The sequence below is a fragment of the Balearica regulorum genome, chromosome 23 (genome assembly GCF_011004875.1).
Source record: "Balearica regulorum gibbericeps isolate bBalReg1 chromosome 23, bBalReg1.pri, whole genome shotgun sequence".
Lineage (NCBI taxonomy): Eukaryota > Metazoa > Chordata > Aves > Gruiformes > Gruidae > Balearica > Balearica regulorum.
The window spans coordinates 1,510,019-1,533,381 of NC_046206.1; the positions used below are offsets into that span (position 1 = coordinate 1,510,019).

At 43.7% G+C, this 23,363-nt stretch overlaps 1 protein-coding gene across 3 annotated transcripts in view; it reads left to right on the forward strand.

The window, feature by feature from the left end:
• DIXDC1 (DIX domain containing 1) overlaps positions 1-23,363 on the forward strand; it is a 51,322-nt gene that overhangs the window by 11,724 nt on the left and 16,235 nt on the right. For 2 of the 3 annotated variants that reach the window (XM_075774352.1, XM_075774353.1), the window contains 4 exons: positions 12,936-13,065; positions 14,448-14,573; positions 16,332-16,581; positions 17,708-17,815. In XM_075774352.1, the coding sequence (XP_075630467.1) occupies positions 12,936-13,065; positions 14,448-14,573; positions 16,332-16,581; positions 17,708-17,815 (614 nt within the window). Of the gene's footprint in view, positions 1-948; positions 1,153-12,935; positions 13,066-14,447; positions 14,574-16,331; positions 16,582-17,707; positions 17,820-23,363 lie in introns of those variants that run through there. The other variant, XM_075774354.1, reaches the window with a different exon arrangement.

Here is a 23,363-nt window from a genome sequence, read left to right on the forward strand (position 1 = left end):
ACCTGTTGCTTGTCTTTCTGTATTTTAGCTGCATCTCCATATGTGACAGGGTAAAATGGTAAAATTATGCAATTGCTTTTTCCTCCAGATGCTTCAACACATAGGCAGAAAAACTTGTTTGTTTTTAAACGTGTTGTCTCACCTACAAATTCTTGGCCAGATATTTTGAAATCTGAAGGTACAGTCTGATGTCACTGAGCAGTACTTGCAGTTTTACTGTGTTGCTCTGCGGATTGGCAGCCAGAGCCCCTGGAAGAAGCTGTCTTTATCCATTCTGAGAGGTTTTTCTTTTTTTTTTTTCCTTTCTTTTTCTTTCCTGGACATTTCCTGTAAAGTGAGATGAAGTTGAGAGATTGCCTGGAGATATTTGATACTTGTTTCTGGAATGAATGCAGTTATTACTGATTTAGAAAATTTGCCGGGGATTGTATTTGATTCTAGTTTGAAAGTTTTCTTTTTTTCTTCTTTCGACTTCATTGCCAGGGCAGGTAGAGCAGGGCTGAGTATTGTGCAAATGTTACTAGTTGTGTTGCGTTTTGCAGCTTCCTGTGTCTACCAGGTTGCTGACAACGCCGCTGTTTCTTCAGGGCTGCAGAACGATTGCTGGGAGTTAAAGCTGGCAGCTCTTACAATCTTCCGTTTTGCTTTTCTAGCTAAGCAAGGCATCTGCTATTTGTCGTTCTCTGACTCTTGCCCTGCCCCCACGCCATACAGGGCTTGCTGTGTTTGGTGGGTTTGAAAATCTCTTTTACGCAGCAGGTTTTGTATGAGTACGACTGCTGGAAATAGGTTTCAGATGTTTCCGCAACTCAGTCCTGGGCCTGCATCTTGTAAGCTGAAGCGTTTCTATAGGAACCGTATGACATCTCTCCCACAACTCCCCCAGCAGCTCCCTCTCGAGCATGCCCAGTACAAGCCTTGACTCTGGCTCAACTGTGTGCAGTAACGGGCTGCACATATGGGACCATGAATGCGGTTCCTAATGAGCTCCAACTCTTTGTCTTTGGGAGGAGGAGGAAGAGGTCGTGCCCAGAGCTGGAGGATCTGCCCTGTGTGCTCTGAGACCTTCGTCCGTTGGTGGGCTCGTGAAGAATGCTCGCTTGTTTGGCCAGGGGGAATTTACTCGATATTCTTCAGGAGGGCTTCACGGAGGTAAATGCATGTCTGAAGTCTCACACAGACCTTTCCAGGGCAAGGCAGCATGCTTTTGTGCAGCATCTCTCAGGAACTGTTATGTCTCCCAGTGCTTGGAGTGCTTTGAGGAACACAGAAGGAGAAAAATTAGCAAGATTTCAGGGCAGGAGAGCTGCTTACTAACAGAAGGGCATACTGGGCAGCTCAGCCTGGGGTCTGCAAATGTGCAATAGCTTTTTGACGAGTTTGTGGCTGTTTTACAGATGGTGTTTTTAGCTCAGTTTTTATTCTCTTCGTAGCGCTTTACTGTTGTACCAGTAAATAATATAAACTGCAGCAAGGTTATGGAGCACAGTTTATTTTATAGAATTGACTCCTCTCCTGAGTATATGAAGTCTCTATGTCTGAAGGCTGTTAGAAAGCCTGCCTCATGGACACACGTTTCTTGGGAGAGGCTGACAAAGAGCAGACTGCTGGTTTTTCTTCATCTTGGTGGTGGAATCAATCTCTAGGGGACTAACATTCATCTCAGTCAGGAAAATATAATTTTAAAAGTGTTTATTATTTGCTTATTCTGCTGTTCAGAAGACTAATAAATCATAAAATAAGGAGTGGGAAGTACCAAGAAATTCCAGAGATGAGAATCCTGTACCTGCATGGGGAGTGCAAATTGCTGTTGGCTTCCCAACACAAAAAATTAATGCACAAAAAATTAGTTCCATTGGACTCTTTATGGACTAAGTACAAAATGCCTGGGCAGCCACTGCCTGGCTGTGCATCATGCAGACCATGCTGGAGGATGATTTCCTGTCTGTAAGCTGAAAAGGAGGGAAGATTGTGGGGTCTCATGCTGAAACCAAGCAGTGGCTGCAATTTGCTTTCAGGGATAGTATCTTGGTGTGTTTTATTCTTTCTTAGAACGTATAGCTTATTTTTTTGGGTGTCAGTCATTCCTCATTCTTGCAAAGCTCAGCCCCCACCTGACTCTTCTGTCCCCATACTCCATTCTTCACAGAAAATGAACATCCCTCCTGGGCTTAACAGCACCAGTCATTCCAAGGAAAACAAACTAGGCATGAAACTTTAGCTGCACAGCTTCACGCCAGTCACAGCTCTCCTTTAATTGCTCTGCATAACTGTGTAAATACTCCATCCCCTCCTCCACAGAGTATCTCAGTCTCATTTTTAGCTAGCAAAGGTATTGCTTTAGCTCAGGCTTACACTTCTGTGCTTGAGGGTAGCAGATCCTTCTGGCATAAGCTAATTGTAACCTGTATATTATTAACATAATTAATAATGGGAGCAAAGAACTGTTTTACATTCAGTGCTAGCTCTACCCTGACTGGCTTTACCCACAGACTGCTCAGCTGTGGAAAAAAAGTCCCTCTCCCAACATAAAAACAGATTCGCTCTCATGTCTCCCACTTGGGATCTCTCTGCCACATCACACACTTCACAGTACAAAACTAAAATTAAAATCAATTTTGCAAGTGCAGAACCTATGGTATAGAGAGGTTAAGTGAGTTGCCAAGGACATGCATCACATCAGACACAGTTGGAAATGAGCAAGAAACCCTGTAATTCTGTGTCTTCTTTTTTGATCCACCAACTGTACTTCCCTATCTCTTTGTACCTTATGTGCTTATTTATAGAAGTCCCTGAATATGAACGAGTGTCCCAAGACATCTGATCCCAACACAGCAGTCTGATGTTTAGAAGGGTGGAAGTGAGTGGCTACTAAACCTAATGTTTGGGTATAAAACCAGATTCAAGATAAAAAGTCAGACTTAATTTAACACAAGCAGTGAAGTGGGGTATTGAGGAATTGCGTTGCTGATTCAGTGTCTGTTCTTTTGCTAGAGCATCTTTTCCGGCCAGGTGGTTCTTTTGGTGACTAGCTACCTTGAAATACAAGGACGTACTTTCCAAATCTGTGCATTAACACACACAAGTAAGTTGCTAGCAAGCTCTTAGGCGTATGTGCAGAGCTCACGTGCAACCCTACACATGCTTGGGACCTAGAGGCCAGGTATAGTTCCAGTAGGGATATTGTTTGTGTATCTCTATCTTGCACCTTTGGTCAATAATCCATGCCTGGAAAGTTACCCAACACAGCCAATACGCTACAGGCAAGTTTCTTTTGTTCCTTTGCATTCTTTTCCCTCTCTGTCTTCTCCCTCTGTGGCTGAGAGCCACCACATGAGCCTCATTATCTCATGAGCAGGGATGGAGAATGCAGCTTAGTTGTCCCTTCTGCAGCTAATGCCTGTTCAGCTTCACCGATCATGTGTTTGACTGATGTTTTCTCCATGATGAACTGAAGCACAGATTACTAAGGGGCCCCTGTAAGTTGCAAGTTCAGCCCAGTGTATTCCCTTTCCCTTTCCCTTTCAGAGTGTCCGGCCAAAATATGTTGTGAACAGCATCACTTGCAGACATCTAAAGCAAGACGGCTTTTTTTTAATGTTGAAATGCAGTAAACTCCCCTGTGGGCATCAACACAGCTCCTGTCCCTCTCTCATTAATGGACTACCCTGCCTTGAAGGTGTGTCCTTGCTGTTTATTGAGACTTACCCTGCTCTGAGGCAGTTAAATAATTCAATCCCACAGCTGCATGGTGGCATGGGAATGTACGGCTGCTAAAAGCAGTAGTTTATAATGCAAGGAAACCATAGAGAGCAGGGTCTCCTCTGCGGTGACTCTGTCAACGTGGCCTCAGCTTGTTCTCCCTCCTTGAGGAAATGCAGTTTATCTGAGATATGGGCTCACACTTCTGTCCTTTAAAACAGGTGGGGCACACAGAAGTGAGTCAGAAATGGGCCTGACAGCTCCAAGACACTAATGTGTCTGTATTTTAACAATAATATACCTTCTCTTTTTCAAGTTAGAAGATCATTTCCTCTGGCAGTCTTAATTACGTAGTTGTTTGTGTGCAGTAAGTCATTTGAAATAGCTATTTTTTCTCTCTGAGATTATGTTGAACAACAGGCCTGGGATTATCTCCTCTCCAGAGAGTGAAATGGCAGTGAATTTTTAAGAGCCCAAGTGAGGTTGTTTTGAAATCAGGGCCTCCCAACAGCAGCAAAGTGAAATGCAAGGTTACCACATAAGGCTCTGTCTATATGGGGAAATACCTACACATTTTGCTATGTGAGAATTGCTGCTCCCCACAGGTATGCACACAGGAAGTGGTGCAGTGCAGGTGGGGCTCTGTGTTCTCTCCCTAGTAGGCTGCTCATTGCCTGCCCCCTCACCAAGTGCTTTGTGTAGTATTTTCTCTCAAGTAGTGGGTTCTTAGCTGAGTGGCACCTGTGGTGGGTATTTCCGGGATTTCCCACCCATATAGTCTCTCTCCCTCACTCTTCAAGGTTTGCTGTATCTGTTGGTGGACTTGAGGTGACTAGATGGCATGCCATCTGTGAGATCTGAATCCTTGCTGTGGGAAATGACCTGGGCTTGATTTTGGTTTGCTTTTCTGGTTGAAGTAATTTTCTGGCAGTAAGGCTTGCTACTGTTTATTCTGGCAGCCATTCTGTTCCCCTTGGGGTAACACACATAATCAGTGATAAAAATGTCTCTGCTACTGCAATCTTAGCAGAAGAAGCTTGCACTTACCCTCTCCTTGCAACAAGTGCTATTTATAGCAAATAGGATTCACTATGAAGAGAGCTGTTTTGCCTCCTGTCTCCCTTGTCTAGTTCAGCCCATTAGGACCAGCCCATAACTAAATGCTCCCTGTAGTACCGAATCCCGCAGAGCCTGGGTTTCACTAAATACATGAAGCTCTTCAGAGATGCAGCTGTTTTCCACATAGTAGGGCCAAGTCTCATTTAACATCAGCTTTTTCTTTCATCCGCTCTACACTGTTAAAGCCACGGGATGGTCAGACACACTTGTTTAAGGCTTGGCCAGAGTAAGAAAGGCTGGCATATGAAGAACCACCTGAAACTTGCCAGGTTGCCTGTCTGGTCTGCAAAAGACTGGGCAGCTGCTGCATTGTAATTCTGCTAAGCCTCAAGTACAGACATCAGAAGACACAGCTGGGGCTTCCCACACCTGGATTTACATGGGGATCTACTTGGGCAGACAGTTGCTTGCTCTGGTAGGAATTCTTATCAATTTTGCTCAAAGCCCTTGTGCCTGGCCAGCAATTGGACTATCAGCAAGGGAAGGATGTATTTGCTGTTACATAGGATATGGGGTTGAGCAGTTAGGATTTGATCCCTGCCTGAATTTTACTGTATGTCTAAGCCAGGCTATTACTTGGTTGCATAGCAGTGGCTGTCCTTTGGCAGTGTGTATTACAGTGCATTTGCACAGTAACAGTCAAAAGATTTATTGTTATTAAGGCATTTTACTAGGAACAAAAATTAGTACAGCTGCTTTATAGCTAGAAACTGAGGCACACAGAGGTAAAATGTGCTGCCAAATTCACAGCAAGTCATTGGTGGAGTGAAGAACAAAGTCTGTGTCCTAAATGTGCCTGTAGTGCCCTTCATCCTGGACCAGGCAACCTTACTGGATGTCCCTTCCCCTTTTCTTCATATGAAAGATTCTTGCCTGCAAAAAGCACCGTTCAGTACTGTGTGCTCAGTCTCTTCACAAAGCCTCTTTTTCCTGTCTGTACAGGGCTAGTGACTGCATTCTGCTAAATAAGGAACAATGCTCCTTTTCTTTCCTGAAGCATCACGGAATGTCTCAGTGCAACTTGTTTTGACAGACCTTAGACTTTGGGTGGAGTGGAACCATTTGATAATTAAGGGTGAATCGTGCTCCAAAGTACTGGCAGTTTACAGTAACAGATCTCTTATGGCTCAGCTTTTTGCCTGTATGCCTGTGTAGAAACACTGCCTGTGTGAGAAAAGGGCCTCAAAATACCAGATTGGGGAACATGCAGAGGCATTAAAACATGTTGCAAAAGTGCCAGAAGTTATCCCTAAAGCAGCAACCTGGCTTCGAATGGCAGTGCCATCTTGGGGCATGGATGTCTGACTGTTGATTCAAAGGAATACATCCTAGCAAGACTCATTTTATATTACTTTCTATCTGGTAGACTTCTGGAGTAGTTGCTGCCTGCAATGATAGTGAATATGTTTAAGGAATGGATACCATCATCAGATTTCTGAACATAAAAAGGGTGCATGGAACTGCCACTGTGGATGTGGAAGGTATAGTGAGTAATCCTGGGATTTTTACAAGCAGGAGATTGGAATTAAAGGAGGTATAGGTAGAAAACAGACTAATTGCAGGGAGAATCCTTGTGTGTGGTGTTGTGAAAGTGACAGGCAAAATTACTGTTTGAAGAAAGCACACTTAGATGCCACCCACAAAAATACCCCTATCTGGCAGATGCGTGGCCCAAGTAGCCACTGTCTGACAGCAAGGCTATGTCTTGGCAAAAAATCGATAGAAGGAAAAGGTTTATTATATTAAAAGGGAAAATAGAATCATCAGGCTTTTGTTCTGCACAAATTAAATAACTCTTTGGTTCTACAGATATAAAAAGCTGTCAGACATGCATTTCTTGCCATTTGCCCACCTAGGCCCAGTTTCTTGGGAGGAGACTCGAGTTTAGTTATTATTAGGCTGCAACAAACTACTGAGCATAACTGTCTTTCAGATGTGAGTGTTGCTGCTGGCTTCATGAGCTGTTTAAAGAGATCTTCCATTTCCATCTACTTAGCTCTTCCAAATGGATTCTAAAATGCAACGCTAAATGGATAGAATGCCAGTATATATAGGCACAGGTAAGAATTACTTCATCCTGTACTGAAAGTTGTACGTCTCTGGAATGGAGCATGACAGCTCTTGGCTGTGCAACAAGAAGTAAAAGTCAGAATGGCAGAAACCATTTAGGGAGTTTGAATGGAATTGGGCCTTGCTGTTTAACACTTAAGCTCTCCCTGTTAATGGGTAAAGGACTGTGAAAGATGTGGAAAATTTTGCAGTCAAAAATTACGTGTCCTGCTGGATAGCTGGGCACTCTGGAAATTCTTGCTATTGTTTGCATTCAGGCAACATGTGAAATACAGCTCTAAATTTCATCCTTCACAGACCTTCCAGCATGTGAGCTGGCATCTGAAAGTCTGCCAGTGAGCTGCTCTCTTAGGAGATCAGACACTTGTTCCCCTCCCAGTAACAAGTGGTCATTTAGCCAGGATACCACAGGCAGCTGTCATTTCAACCCAGCAGTACTGCCAGGATTTGACCAAAACTGCTGCTCTCCCTCTGGAGACAAAGACAGTGTTTTCCCCATCCTGACATTCTGAATGAAGGGCAGAATCAGTTCCTGTGCGAGATCTACGTTAGGAACCTGCATACAGAGATGAGGATTTAGTTCTTTATGTTTGTTCTGAACACCCAGGATGACAGGAATGTCTCTACAGTATTTCTAAAGATCTGGCCAAAGCCTTCTAAAGTTGCAGGCACTTGTTTTCTAAAATCTCTGCATAAACCTGAACAGTCGATGAATGGTAGTCTGACTCAGTGATTGCAAAAATGTTGACTGGACTAAAATATCAGAAAGCAGAAGACTGGCCTTTATATTCTTGAATGGGGCTAGAGAAACAGGAGGCTACTGCTTGAAGGTGAATTCACTGAACTGAAGAAACGGCTTATATTAAGACGAGGAAAATCCAACTGAGTATACCCCGCAGGCACAGGTTAATGACATCGTAGGGCTGCTCCTCCCACAGCTTTATGCTGCTTGAGTCTTTGAAATTGACCTTAGAAGTTACAGAAAACATATGCTGCCTAGAATTTCATCGAGACTTCAGGGTAATCCTTCTTTCTGGGTCTCAGCAAATCAGTGAAAAATCCTTGTCCAGACATGTTAGGGTGTTGGAAATGTCCATGTTTTCACTGGAGTATGGGTGAGAGGTTAAGGAGTATCTGGTCTTTTGCAGCTCACACACTATTTCTGTCTTCTGATGTGCACCAGAGTGCATGGATGCCTCCTTTTCCAAACTGTGTCACTGTATTGAGGCATCTTCTGTGCTTGAGACAGGCTGCTTATAGAAGATTTGGAAAATATGCATCAGACCAAAAGTTATTTTGAATGAAATTACACCTCCTGCTTGAAAGTAAGAGTTTTATGAAAGAGGAGGTGAAAATTAACCTTATAGACTGTAATGTAGATGGCATTGATAACAAAGGACAGAGTAGTATATTGAGGCATTGTGATCTACCTATATTTACTGCCAGGCCAACTGGACTGACTGATGGTTGAGAAGGGAGAAACATGAGCCCTATGTAGCAGGTGGCGCATTGCACTGGTTAAACTACAATAGCAAGGACACATAAAATTGGCAGGAGATTTGCAATAGAGCTGCTCCTTTTCTTCCACCTGTGGAAAATACTAGATAATGATACTTAATTGTAATTATCAGTAAGGGATTACAGCTGCTGAGAAAAATGTGCTGACCCTGGAAGGTCATTTCCTCCTGCGTAGCATTGGCTGTCAGTTGAAAGCACAAAGATACACGTTTTTGACCTCTACGGCTGTTTTTCTATAGCCAGCAGGTCTGAGGCACTTCTTCAGGGTGCGTGCTGAATAAGTGATCCAAAGTAAAATCCTGCTCTAAGATGTGTTGTGCTTACTGAAGTGCTAACCTGTAATTTGCCAGCAGGAGTGCCTGCAAGTTGGGAAATTCCTTACAACTGCAGCTGGCCCCTAGTACCTTGCTGTAAAAATCTCTTCGTGCCCTGCAAAGTCTTTTAAGGCTTCCAGAATGACTTGGATATAAACACCCTACAATGATCTGCCTAGGAGCTGAAGCAATCTGGGCTCCAACTTCCTTCAGGTAAGGGAGCTAGTCTTCCCATTGCAAGATACGGGTAAACCTGACCTTTTTTTGGAACACAAAGCTGTGTTAACATAAATAGGATTAAGCTTAACTCCACCACGATCCTAATAACATATGCTCTGCGTAGTAAACCTTAGACTAGGCTGATATGTTTTTCTTCTGAAAATCCTGGTTTTGAAAGAAATATATTTGTGTAGGAGTAGAACAGTGTGAGCCCCATCAAGTCTAAGATTGGGCTGAACAGAAGCTCAAACCAAAATGCAGGGAGAAGCTGAAAACTCCTGAGTGGCCAATGGTTGAAGGAAAAATTATTCAGTGAATTATTCAATTACTAAGAAGGAAGAGAATGAGCTAGGTAGAACAACAGCTATTCCTTCTGTTAGCCATACCAGGTTATAAAACAGCAAGGGAAAACTCTAGGGATTTGTTCAATCCTGTGAAGTTTGGAGGTTGTGTAGGAAGCTGTGGTAGCATAATTACAGTATCACAGCAATTGGTGTAATAGGTCCCACAGGATCTTTTCCCTCAACTACAAAGACAAAAGTTAAATAAGAGGAGCGCTAAGAATTTGAGCAGCTGTCAGAGCAGGGGACCTGAGCAGGTTCGGGGGCTACTGGGTCCAGCCTCCAAGGCACAAAGGTTCGCTCTGCGTCCTTTATTCAGTCTGGGATGGGTTCTCCTGTTTGCTCTCCCTCTGGGGTTAGTGCCTCTTTTTGCTAATTATTTAGAAGGCACAAAATGTAATGTCCCGCTCTGTTGTCAGGAAGTGGTGTGAAAGCACAGGGAGTACCGCCTTGGAGAAGGAAAGGAGGAGTACTTTAGAGTGTGTCGTCTACCTCCTTGTTTGTTCCCAACCTCCTTTTTCTCCTCCTTGGAGTCTTGTTGACCAAGAGGAGGTGAGACCTATGTGAGCCTGGCTGGGACACATGTATTGTTTGAACTGGGATGCCTGCAACCACAAATGGTGATGGAGCATGTGCTTTTGGTGAGAGCATTTCTGTGGACAAGTGACAAGCACAGGCTAGCGAGTGCCATGAATGATGTCCATCCAAGTAGCAGATTATATTGCTGTGGCAGTAGTTGGGGCTCTTCTATTGTGAATTGAGATAGGTGTCTTGGGTTTTGAAATTGAATTCAGAAGGAGTGAAACAAGTGTTTTACTTTTTTTTTTTTTTTTTTATGGGTCTGATTCATTAAACTGCATCTATGGCTGTGGATCAAGATCTTGTGCTTGCATTGGAGATACAGGGCTTTAAGCTATGGCCCACAATGTCCTTGTTATTGCCCAGTTCATGTCAGCTGATGGGGAAGCCGCAGAGACTTGTGAAGCAAAACATTTTTGACTCACTAGCTTAAAAATTGCTATTGGAATTTCTGCTGAGCAGCTTGGGGGCTTTGTCCCTTCATACATTTAACACCACTTTGCCATTTTTAGGTCACTGAACTTTTGTATCTGTTACTTTCTTGGTAAGTTCAGTCAACTGCTCACCACAGCTGCCAGAAGTGACAGCTTACTCCCTGGGTTCTTAGCTTTGTAGCAATCCAAGTCTCTTGCTAAAGTCATTAGATCTTCTAGTTTTTTGGATACAAAATCAGGAAATATGGATTAGTCCAACTGTCTGAACTTCTGCAGGAGAATCTTATGCTTTGTGGGGGAAGCAAAAGCAACCAACCAAATAACAAAGTCTGCCTGCTAATGAAATGTAAGTCTGTGGTATTACTGCAGCTATTGGCATGAAATTACTTTAATGGCGACACTCATATTCCATTGCCTCAAAATCCTACTTTTAATAATCATTGTTTAAAATGTAAATGCACTGGGATTTAGGAGTGACTTTTTTTCCCCCTAATACTAACAATGCCAACCTTCTCATGCTTGTAAGAGAGAGCATTTCTGGCAAACTTTTAGTCTCTTTCTTATGACTGCGTGAAGAATGTTCAGAGAAAAGAAATAAGAAACAAACTGTTTAGTGAAAGGGTCTATTTTTCCTTTGAGTGAGTGAAAACAGAAGTGTCTGAAGGAGAGAGCCATATCGACTCCTATAAAAATTGCTAATTTTGTGTAGGCTAGAAGGGGCTCTGCCCTTGTGAAATTACTACAATATAACAGTTTAGAACTTTGTCATTGTTCAAGCCGTTTAACAACAAGGTAGTAAATGCAACTGTGATAAGATTATTTCCTTAAATTACATAGACTTCAGATGCAGTTTTCATGCTGCAACTCTATCCAGTACATCTTTAGTTATGAATCTAGATATTTCTATAATGATGCTGTATTACTATAAACAAACCTACCTCTTTTCTCTGGTACTTGTTTGAATAAATTAAAACTTTATTGAATCTGTGTAATATAAAGCTCGTGGTCTCTGTGGCTCTGGCATTAGACTCTTGTGAGACTGAACCTCAGTGCCCACATATGAGTTAAAATACAAATGCAAGAAGTGGGGGTGCTTTTTGCAGCTTGCAAGAGTTATCACTGCCGTTCTGAAAATTAGCACAGGATCATCAACTTGAGCAAGACAGAGAAAGTCAAGGCTTGTTGATTTTTCCACAGTGCCTGGTCGCATTAAGTAGAAAATAAAGACCTCTGAAACTGGGTGGGCAAAATTGACATGCATAGTTGCCATTACAGCCAAAGAAGAGCATGCAGATCCAATCCACATGACAAGCCAAGTCTGCTCCAGCAAGCATGCATCAGATCTGCCACTTCTGCTTCCTTCCTTTCAAAATCCATCAGGCAGTCCTCCAAGCTCATCTCCCCTGTTCTGCTCTCCAGCTCTCTGCTGAGTGAGTGGAACTGACTGAATACAGGTCCAGTCACTTTTCTGAACCAGCAGACCGAACCATGGTGCGATTGCAGTTGGATTTCCTATGTCAGGATAATTAAGAATGAAGCTGTGATCAGATTGTGATTTTGATGGGCTGTAAAAGCATAAACTCTGACTAACCTTGCTGAGATAATATGGAATGGAGACTTAAAACCTGCTGGATCCGCAGAATAATGGGAAGCTTAGTGAAAAGGGGGCTAATCCCATAAATGGATCAGTTTGTTTACCCTCCATGTAGCACACTAGCCCTGCTGAAAGGGATTTCAGTGTTACCAGCATTCCTACTAGCCATGGAAGCACTACTGAGAGGGGGATGGAAAGGGAAAGGTCATGTGAACATGCTCTTTGCCTTTCAGTTGCTTAATCTAGATGGGTCCTCAAGCTGACCGGAAGCCTGAGTTTCAGTTTCCCTGGTCTTCCCCTTGTGGCAACACACACACAACTATATGAAGCAGCATCTAGTATGACCTGCTGGAAATGCAGTGCTCCTTGCTCTCAGGTCTTGCAGGTGTTAAGTGCTGTGGCAAGCCGACTTCCACATGTACAGAAATAGAAATTGGGCCATTAGAAATGCTGATGCAGCTCCAAGGAAATGCAGGAAGGGGGCTGTACAACAGGGTGTCTCTTCCCTGTTGAACTATTACAAATGAGCTGTGCTGGGAGTGTTAAGGAGGGAGGTTGTTGTCTTTTCCAGGAAATCTGTTCTGGTTGTTTCTTTCTGTAGATGACATAGTGTAATGGGAAATAACACAGGGTTTCTTGCTTCTGTATTGTGGGTTGTATACTTTCTTGATATGTGGAGAAATAGTGTGGATGGGACACTAAATGCTGTGAGTGAACCAATTCTGGCACCAAAACTGAGGGGATGACAGCATTGATTTGGCACCAACCTAGATTAATTGTAATGTAAAGCTCTCTGCTCAGCTGTACTTAGATCATGAGTCCTGTCCTGCTGCCTGCTTGCTCTTCCTGTCCAGGTGTGGAGTGAGCTACACCACAGGGTGCAGTGATGTCAGTTAGTGCTCAGCAGGCTTTGGGATGAGACCATTGGTGTTTGTTTTCAAGGGCAAAAGACAATGAGACCTGTGAAAGTGAAAGAGAAAAGTGAGACCTATGCAACTTCCCCCTGAAAGGCAATGACGTGCAAACATTTTGTTTTTATTTTCAGCAACAGCTACAGGCATATGTGGCCTGGGTGAATTCCCAGCTGAAGAAGAAGCCAACAATAAAGCCAGTCCAAGACCTGAGACAAGATCTCCGAGATGGAGTCATTCTTGCTTTGCTCATTGAGATTGTAGGTCAGTAATGCCATATGGCATTATTTTTCATTTTGCAGTTTTTGATCTTGTGTAGAAGAGGTTGGCCTTGGCTCTGACATCTGCCAGGCATACTGGCAGATGTTAATGATGTTGTCAGAGCTTGCAGGATGGGGAGAGAGGAGTGACTTTAAAAGAAAACAATCATAAAGCAAATCACAAATGCAATTCTATTACAGTTCTTATGTTTTAGCAGACAGTTACAACAGATGTGCTAAAACCTGTGAGGGACCATATTAACTTCCACAAGGCTACAATGGAGTTATGAAAGGATTTCCCTTGTAGAGGAATGGTGTTCGTGTGGCATTTTTGGAAGAGTGACCTGCTTGCTGAGATAGTTCCTTCTTCCTGGGCTCAACTTTACTCCTGAATTCTCTACCTCCCCTCCCTGAGCAGTGCAGGCAGATGGGGTATGGGAGTTGCAGTCAGTTCGTTATACATTGTCTCTGCTGCTCCTTGCTCCTCACACTCTTCCCCTGCTCCAGTGGGGTCCCACGCATGGGATAGAGTCCTCCACAAACTCCTCCAATGTGAGCCCCTCCCATGGGCTGCAGTTCATCACGAACTGATCCAGCATTGGCCCTTTCCATGGGGTGCAGTCCTTCAGGAACACGCTGCTCCAGCATGGGTCCCCTGCGGGGTCACAGGTCCACTTAGCAGACCTGCTCCAGTGTGGGCTTCTCTCCACAGGGCCACGGGTCCTGCCAGGAGCCTGCTCCAGTGTGGAGTCTCCACAGGGTCACAGCCTCCTTTGGAGCACGTCCACCTGCTGTGGCGTGGGGCCCTCCACAGGCTGCAGGGTGGATATCTGCTCCACCATGGCCATCTGTGGGCTGCAGGGGGACAACCTGCTTCAGCATGGTTTTTACCACAGGCTGCAAGGGAATATCTGCTCTGGTGCCTGGAGCACCTTCTCCCCCTCCTTTACTGACCTTGGTGTCTGCAGAGTTGTTTCTCTTGCATAGTCTCACTCATCTCACCTGGCTGCAGTTGTTATCCCTTCTTAAATATGTTATCACAGAAGCACTACCACCATCACTGATTGGCTCAGCCTTGGCCAGTTGTTGGTCTGTCTTGGAGCCAGCTGGAACTGGCTTTGTTGGACACAGGTAAAGCTTCTAGCATCTTCTCACAGAAGCCACCCCTGTAGCTCCCCCACCACCACCCAACCTTGCCACGTAACCCAAATATAGTCTCTAACCTAGTTATTCTTGCTACTGGATACCTTATAAGCAGGACAAGAAGCCATGAGTGCCTCTTGCAGTACCCAAACGAGATAAGATCAGGGCCTACACCTATAGCAATTCCTGCGACAGCACCAAGCGGTTCAGTTCTTCTCTAATAAAGTTTTTTCACTCCTTTAGCTGGTGAGAAGCTGAATGACATTCAGGTCAACCCCACCAGCCAGCAGGAGATGAGGGAAAATGTGGATAAAGTCTTACAGTTTGTGGCATCAAAAAAGATCCGCATGCATCAGACATCAGCAAAAGGTATGTGCCACTGACAGTCATCACAGATTATTCTATTTGTTAAAGGCCTGTTTCTGTCTTTGTTTCCTATCAAACAGATAATGTATTGGTTCATGGGGGAGTTTGGTTTTTTTTTTTTCTTCTTCCTCCTGTGGTTTAGTAACAGGTTTTGGGTTGAATGATACTGCATTCTTGACTGCTTTTGGTGGTAGCACAGTGCACAGAAACATAAGTGCCTTTTCTCTTGCTACTATGCAGTCAGATCAAGTAATGGTGTAATGAGGAATACAGACTCAGAATCTTTCACCAAATGGACATGTAAACCAGCTACTGTGAAAGGAAACATGGGAAAAATATTTCTGGTCCACTGGAAGCCTATGATACTGTTTCACATGGCTTGTAAATAGGGAGGAGACACAATATGCAAAATCACATGCCTATGACATGGTTTAGTTGGATATCACAAGGATTGCCGGTGTGTGTGTAGATCTGTGGGGTAGAAGACAGGCCCTGATCCTTACTGTTTCCTGACTGTACTGGGAGGGGATACAATTCTGATTGTCTGTGGCCCTTCAGATGAGAAAGAGGGGGGAAAATGCTGAAATGGACTACATAGAGTGCATGACCCTTCTTAGCAGAAGAGTACAAGCTGTTGGTTTATAGGCCTTGGTAGGAGGCTTACCATTTAAATATGGAGCAACGAGTAGTGTTCCCATAGTACTGCTACTGGCAGATTGGAGGCTGTACTGTTTCTTTCAGTAATATTGCAAGTTGACTTATGAGCTCATGACTATAGAAATGATAGCAATATTGGTACAGAAGCAAAGGTATCAACCTGGATATGCAATGAAATCATGTCATGTGGTCATAGGCTAGGATAGACATGAGACTCTGGGACACACGTTCCAGAGTTCCAGTCATAGTTCTGACATTGACTCATTCTAGGACTTCAGATGATTCATATAAACTTTTGGCTTCATGTTTTCCGTGAATGATGTGGAGGTAACAGTCACTGTGACTTGTTTTGGCTATTTCTAATGTTTTGGATACTAAAGCAAGTCATAACCAGTCTTCATGCCTCCAGCACCTAGGATTTTTTGGTTTTAGGCTACCTCTGATATTTAGAAACCCTATTCCTATTGTTTTAATGGACTATGAATATCTTGTTTGACTAAATTCCTTTGAGAAATCCTAGTCTGAAAGAATGACTGATCTTTGCAGTGATCTTGAGATCAACGTGTTTGAGCTAGTTTATATGGTGGGGGAAATGCCTAGTCTGATATTATTAAAACTGGCTCATTAACATTTGCAAGGTGCTACAAACAATTTATGGTATGCTATTGCTAAAGGAATACATTGCTGTTCTCTGGTCTTTAGTATTTAAAAAAAAAAAAAGGCAAATTCCATGTGCTAATTGAAGTGGCTGCTACCACAGTGGTAGTCTTTAGTAACTGCTGTACTTTTCCAGTGAGCATTCAGTAATTATCATGTGCTGTCATGTAATCTACTGGATTGTTAGCTGGAAATGGTCACAGAGGGAAGGCTCAGGTCTGTTCAAAACATTTAAACTTGTGATCTGTAGGTGGTGGTCAGTTTGCTGCTCTGTACAAAACAAGCGGAGGTAAGCATCAGTGCTGTAATGCAATCCTTTTTTGCATAGTCCTCGTTTACTGGCATGGTCCCATTGGGTTTAATTATATTCATGCTTGTTGGTCAGATACAGCTCTGGTGGGACTTCATGTTAATGGCGTTTTCCTTGGCTTTATTTGCATTTTGCAGATATTGTTGATGGGAACTTGAAATCTACCATGAGGCTGATCCTGGCCTTAGCTGCTCATTTCAAACCAGGCTCTGGGAGAGCAATGAATCATAGCCCTGCTGGCATGGTGGGGAAGAGCTTGTCAGCATCATCTGCTAGTCACAGGCCTCGCTCAGCTGCTGCAGTGGCCCAAGGGGCGGTGGCTGCTCTGGCAGATGTTCGTCAAGATGTCTTGCAATCCGGCCGGGATGTTTTCCGGCACAGACAGAGGTAATGAGTTTTCCCTGGTTATGTGAGGTCACGTCACATTAGCAGATGGACACAGTATATTTTAAAATAGATTCTTTGTCCTAATGATACCTGGTATAAGGTAGCTCTCCTATTGTGCAAACAGAGACAAACTGCTGCTGTCTCGCTGAAACCTAAATAGACAGTGGCCTAACAAAGGGGAGTACTGACCTAGTCTGGCTGCTTCATGATGAAGACTGCAGGTATCCCGGATTCTTTTCAGGTTTTGCAGCAAAATAACTGCTGGATCTCTGTTATCTCACTGGGGGGGGGGGGGGAAGTTCTTTATGGCCAAGTCAGGGGGAATTCTGCTGCCTCATTTTCCCCATTTCATGCTGAGCATAGTACCCTTTCTTGCTGCTGTCTACTTGGAGACATTCTCATTTCAAGTGAAACAAAAGTAAGGTCTTAACTACAGGTATTGGTTACAGATCTGGGAGCAGTTGCTTCCAGAATTGAGGCATCGAGCCTGTTGTACAAGTCCATTCTGTCTTCTGCATTGTTGTTCACCCCATTATATGCTTACTGCTATATAGGCAGATGCAAAGTGTTGTGTGCTGTTAATCAGCTGATGCAGCCTGCCATGTAAGCAGAGGAGTTCTGGTGATAAAGAAGGGAGATGATCCATGTACAGAAGGAATATGTAATTCTGAAAAGCACATTTAACACTTGCAGAAGGTGCTATGTGGATTATAATAATAACAGTAATGACATTTAAATGCAAGCCAGATGGTGGTCTATTGAGGGTTTAATTTACACAGATGAAGGTCATTTGCCCATATTATATTGGCTCAAGGGAGTATTCGTGAAGCAGTTTGGAAATGAGGTTGACATGGTATATTTGTTGAAAAATTAAATATTAAAGGCTTCTCTTGCAAAGGCTGTGGGCCAGGAGTTCTTCAGAAAAGCCAGTCCTTGTGCTGTTTGCAAATTCTGTTCTTTTCCTTGTCTTCCCAGAGCTTCTGTAGTTTTCTAGTTGCAGAATTAGTCTAGTCCTGTCCTTCTTAACCTTCCTTTCATTAGCTTTCCTACCCTCCTTTTTGGTGACAAGAAGAATTTCTGCTCCTATCACTTGAGGCTTCCTTCATTCTATGATTATTATCTCCAGAAATAGTAGCATGGATGAGGAGATTGAAAACCCTTACTGGAGTGTCCGAGCACTGGTGCAGCAGTATGAAGGGCAGCAGAATATGCCATTGGAGTCCCACTCTTCCAGGTAAGGAACTTTATTGCCAAGATGTGTCCCTTCGTGGTCCTTTGACATTCCCTAAAGTGCCCTTTCTTATCACTGCGATCTGGTTAGCTCTGATAGAAAAGAGGAATCCCAGCATACACTTTCCTGCCTGATTTGGAGAATGAAGCCTCAGGAACCAACATGAAGCAGTGGTTTACTGCCATTACTCCCACAGATAAAATTGATCTCATTCATGATGTGATCACACAGATAAGAGCTGGTAACTTCTGAGTTACAATTGTCTAAAGCTCTGCAGCATCCCTCAGTGACATTGGGGGGGAATAGGATTAGGAAAGACACAGGTAAAGATTTTACTGAGAACCTGGATGTACAGGTGGAGCCTTTTGAGGGAGTGCTGACATGAGGGATGCTGAAATGGAGTTTGTGTCCTACTTCACAGAAAGGAAGGGGCAGAGTAGCTAGGGTGCAAGGGATGAATATTTCAGAGCTGGTGGAAAAGATGTGGAGGAAAGGAACTTAAACCAACAAACCTCATGCCCTGCAGAGAGATGGAGATGAAGGCGGGGGGGGGCATGTGGATTTGAACAGCAGTTACAGGAATGCTTCAGCCTTTAATCCAGATATATGGTGCCAGGAGGGAACTGCAGCTTTGTCTTCACTGCCATCATGCCCTCATCCATCACCTTTAACTGTCTCTAGATTGAAAGTCTAGGGGATGGAAGGGTAAATTAGATAACTGTAAATCTAAAGTGCAGAATTTAATTATTTTACTGAAAAATCTTCTGAGTACTGCTGCGAAGCCTGAAAATCAGACTTCGATATGGTTTCCATTGGAGGTGACTCCCCTTTGAAGTAGGACTTGGATCCTGAGAAGTATGTGCTCGTGCTATAAACAGCCTGTAGCCTTGACTGAGGTTCTTGACTGCACAAGTTAAGAAAGGTCAAGCTGGTGTTAGTGGAGGCTTTCTAAGGAAACGGAACCTGTAGAAGACAGGATTGGTTAGAATGGCAGCATATAATACATTTCCAATAGGAGGTGCCACAACTTGTGGCTGTGAACCTGAGCAGCATGTGCCAGTTACAGCATGTTACACTGGTGCCTTACAAGCTCTTCTTACTACCCTTTGCTTTCAGGCAGAAGTCAAACTTCTTGCCCCAATTTGCTTGAGCAGTGGAGGGGAGAGGGAAGACACATGGCTGTGTTATTTGTTTTCATGGACATAGGAGAGACAGCGTAGCTGAAGGGGCTTTTGAAGAAAAACTGTACTATGGTGGGGGAGCTGATCCAGCTTCATAGTAAAGGACAGCCTTTCCCTTTTTCCTCAGAGAACAAGAAACTAGCTTGAAGACAAAGGACTGTGTAACTGAACATATTAGATCTCCCTCTGGATATGATGCTTTGCTCCATTTGATCTCTTCTAGAATGGACTAAGAGGGCAGAGCTGCATGGGCATAGCTGCAGCTCTCTTTGATTCATTTTCCTGTCCCCAGTGTAAGCCCCAACTCTGCTTTGTTGTCTTCTTGTCCTGCCTGGGCTGGTCCTTGAGAGTGCCTCAACCAGCACACACACACCCCACCCCAATTTTTGCAGGAGTGAGTAGGTTCATTTTCCTAGGACAGATTGCTTGGCCCAACAGAGGAGAAAAAAATACAATAGTACTTATCCCCGAAATTTGCTGTGTATCATTGTGAGGTTGTGTTTATAAATGCAGACATACACATCTGGAAGATTGTGGGAACTCCACGTGAGCCAGTATTGGACCACTGCCTCCACGTGATGTCAGTAGAGAGTGTACTTTTGAAGTTGTCATGCCAGGGAACATGTAAAAATTCTGGTCTTGGCAACAGGATTTCATGGCTAATGTCACAGGACTTTGGTGTTGACTCTTGAACTGTGATCTCAGTAGGACAGTGAGTGAAACATGCTACTCCCTCCGTTCATTCTTCAGTTTAAGGTAGCTGTGGTATTTTATGAGTATTCTTGACGCTATAATGGATGGTCAGACAACTGCTGTTTGCTCATATGTGGCTGTATATATTTTGGTGGTGAGTGAAAATTTCTCTGCACATCCTGAATCACTGTGTGTTGTATTTTTTTGTTTTTTTCCCCATAATGTCATGAGTTCTCTTACCATATGGTAATAGTGATATTATTGCTGATAGGAAATAGTATGGTGAGAATCTTTATGTAAGTGATCAGTGATTTACTCAAATACTCAAAGAAATTGGGAACTATCTGCCTTCCAGCTCCTGGGGATGTCCTCTGCTGACACAAGGCTTCATGATGAAAACAAGATGCTTGTTTCTCTTTCCTTCCTGAGAGAAATGTACTAGCTTAGCTATGAGAACTGGTTTAAAGAAACAAGCCACACTTTTTTTTTTTTTTTTAATTAGTGAGAGATGTGGTTACTAACTGCAGCCATCCCCCTCCATCTAATTGTGTCTGTCCCAGAGCAGCATCCCCTGCCTAGCATCAGCTTATTTCTGCATTAACTCTTCAGTAAGAGAGCTCGCAGCCTGAATAACAGAATTCCCAGAGACAAAAGCTCTAATAAGCAAAGGCAATTGAAATGATTCATGGAGAATTTTCCAAAATCAGATGGATTCCGAGGCCACTGAGCCCCTCACCCATCCATCTCCCTTTCCCCTCCCCTTCCACCAGCCTTCCCTCCCCCACTGAGAGCCAGGCATCTCAGAGAAAAGGCTCTGCCTTGCACAGCCTGTGTGACAGCAGGAGGGAGAGGGAGCTGGAGATAGCAAGGAAGAGGAAGCCGTGCATAGGGCTGGGAAGTGCTGCATGCCATCTTCCGAGACCACATCCAAGCCTGGAGGAGCAGGGAACTGACTGCTTGCAGGAGCACCTTCTCTTGGCTGTTTGTTGGCATCTGCATCAGGTGCTTGGAGTCTAAAGAGGGCAGAATGGGATGGGAAACACCACTGGCAATCCAGGATCGCAGTCCTTGTGATGAAAACAACTGGGTGTGCAGCTGACCAAAATGCAGCAGCAAGAGACAAATAACCCGAGAGGAAAACCAGCAAAAGAAAAACCCAGACTGCAGACAGAATTCCCTGACTCTGGAATCAAATACGTGTGTGTGGGCTGCTGATCTGCCATCTGATGGTTTCTTCCGAGACCCTGAGTTGTGGTGGTTTTTTTATTTGTTGGTTTGGTTTTTTTTTCTTTTCTGTGTCTGCTGTGAATTTTTCAGCTAATGTGAAGCGGTCTGGCTTGCAAATATTTCTCCAGTAGTTTGACAGGAGCCGGCATCTTCTGCACTGAATTCTGAGCATGTGAAGGGACAAGGCATGTCTGTAGCCAGAATCCTGAGGCTTCCCGGGAAACGGATTCTGTGAGGCGAAAGGTTAAAGTGGGATCATGGGAGGGAAGCAGGTCAAATGGTGAGCGATTGTTGCCATTGTCATTTGAAACAGCAGGGATGGGGTGTTTATTAAAATTATGAGAATTCAGACTTATCACTGGGGCTGTTGCCCTAAAGCCTTGACTGTGCAGGCACTGGCAACTCTGGGACTCGGTAGAGAAAGGATATGGGTTAAGAAACCAACTGGTAGAAGGAATAAAGTGGAACAGTTTGCATCGTGAATCTGTCTTAAATAGCTTTAATTTCCCAGCACTTATTTTGGCATGCATTAATCACAAATTGTTATGTACTTTAAAGAACAAATTGCATCAGTGGACATTTCATACTCTAACGGGTTTGGTGACTGATAGAAAAACCATAGAAATGTTTCCAGTATTAACTTGATGGCAGAATATATGAGGCCACCTGGCCTGTGCTACTGCTTCATCTGAGTGCATCTCAGTGACACTTTCACTGTTTGGTATGGTTTGAGAGGTTGTCACTGATGCCACGTGAACCCACTGGCCTTTTAAAACAGAGAAACTGCCTGTAAAGGGGACTGTGGACATAGGAATGCCTAGGCAATTATCTATAAAACTGTCTATCTGGAGACCTGTAGTTACCATTTAACCCCACCCCCCTGCCCCAGATGGGATCCTTTATATTTGCTTTGGGTTGTGGATCCAGTGCTGAGAAGAGCATACTTTGGAAGAGGGGAATGTTGTTTCTAAGCTTTGTATCCCCTGGGTGGTGGGGGTTTTTTTTGGCCTGCTCATTCTTCTTTCCAGTTCCCTCCTCTTGCCAATCCCTCAGTTTCAGCACCTTCTCACCCAACAGTTGCTAATACTGATTTTCTGGGACGGCTATCATTCTTTCATCTTTTGCATGGATGAGAACCGGCAATGCAATTCTCAGTGGCATTATCAGGATGACAGCACATTCAGAGAATCAGCTGAGAATATGTGGGGGGAATATCAAGATCTGTTCCTAGAAGGAAGTAAAATTCCTGTCAGAGTTACTGGACATGTTAGATCAGCTGGGCTTCCTGTTTGTACCTGTGCTGTTTGAAAGTTTCCTGCTTTCCTCTGACCCTTATTATATAATGCAAACCCAATAGAACTTTCTGGGCTCCAAAACAATTATTTTGATTTTATGCTGTGCACCCATTCAATGACAAGCAGGAGCAGGGGGCTGGTTACAGTTGTTGTATACAAAATGTGCCTAATCAGTGACTGCTGTAATGGAGGTAGCCTTCCTGAAGGTAAATCCTTGAGCAAAGCCAGGTGGCCTGGGCCTCTTTAACAATCGTGCACACCCTGTTTGAGCAGGAAAAACCAGGTACTGTAGCTCATAGAGTTCCCCATTAGAAGATGGTTATTCTTTCACTTAGTAAGTTGCATTCATCTTTCCTTTTAAGAGGGTGAAAGTCCATTTAGTCTGGACCTTTAAAAGTAGATGGGTTGAAGGTCTGTAATATAAATGAGTAGGCCACTACTGCCTGTGGGAGTGGACTAGAAGGGAGCTGCTAGCAAGTCATTTCCATCTCTATTGCAAGGCTTTTCTGATTCTGTGACAGCTGTGGAATATGTAGCAGCAGTGCTGGGAAGATGTGGAAGGCGAGCTGTCAAAGTGTCTTATTTTTCTAAACCTATTATATTATTTCCACACTGTTTCTTTTTGTTCTGTCCTCTGTTTCTGTGTTGAGGAGAATGGAAAAATTAACTCCTGTTCATGCTTGCACGGATTAGTTCCTGTGACTTTAGAGGTACATTGAATGGGTCAGTGAGCTTCAGCCACCTTTTGAGGTTGTATGGGTGAAGCATTTAGGAAGAATTTCTGAAAAAAAAATATGCATGAACCTCACAATCAGCTGATACGGCTCCGATGAAAATATGTGGGTACTTTCAAGAAGTTTTAACCTAAGAACTTGAGTGAGTGGTATCTGACTTGAAAAATATTTTGCCTTTGGGATTTCAAGTTAGTGAAGTGATGCTGTTGAAAGCCGGAGCAAGAGATGAAGCAAGCCTGGGTGGCTTTTTGTTCAGCTTGCAGTATGAACACAAAGCTCGTGGTAAACTGTTTCTGAGCAGACCTTCAGTAGATTGTGGTCTTACCCCTGTGTGAGTATATGTGAATTCTGTGTTGCCAGTCTGAAACTCGCATTCTGTTAAGGAAACTGGAGAGACATTGTGCTACTTATCGGTTGGCTG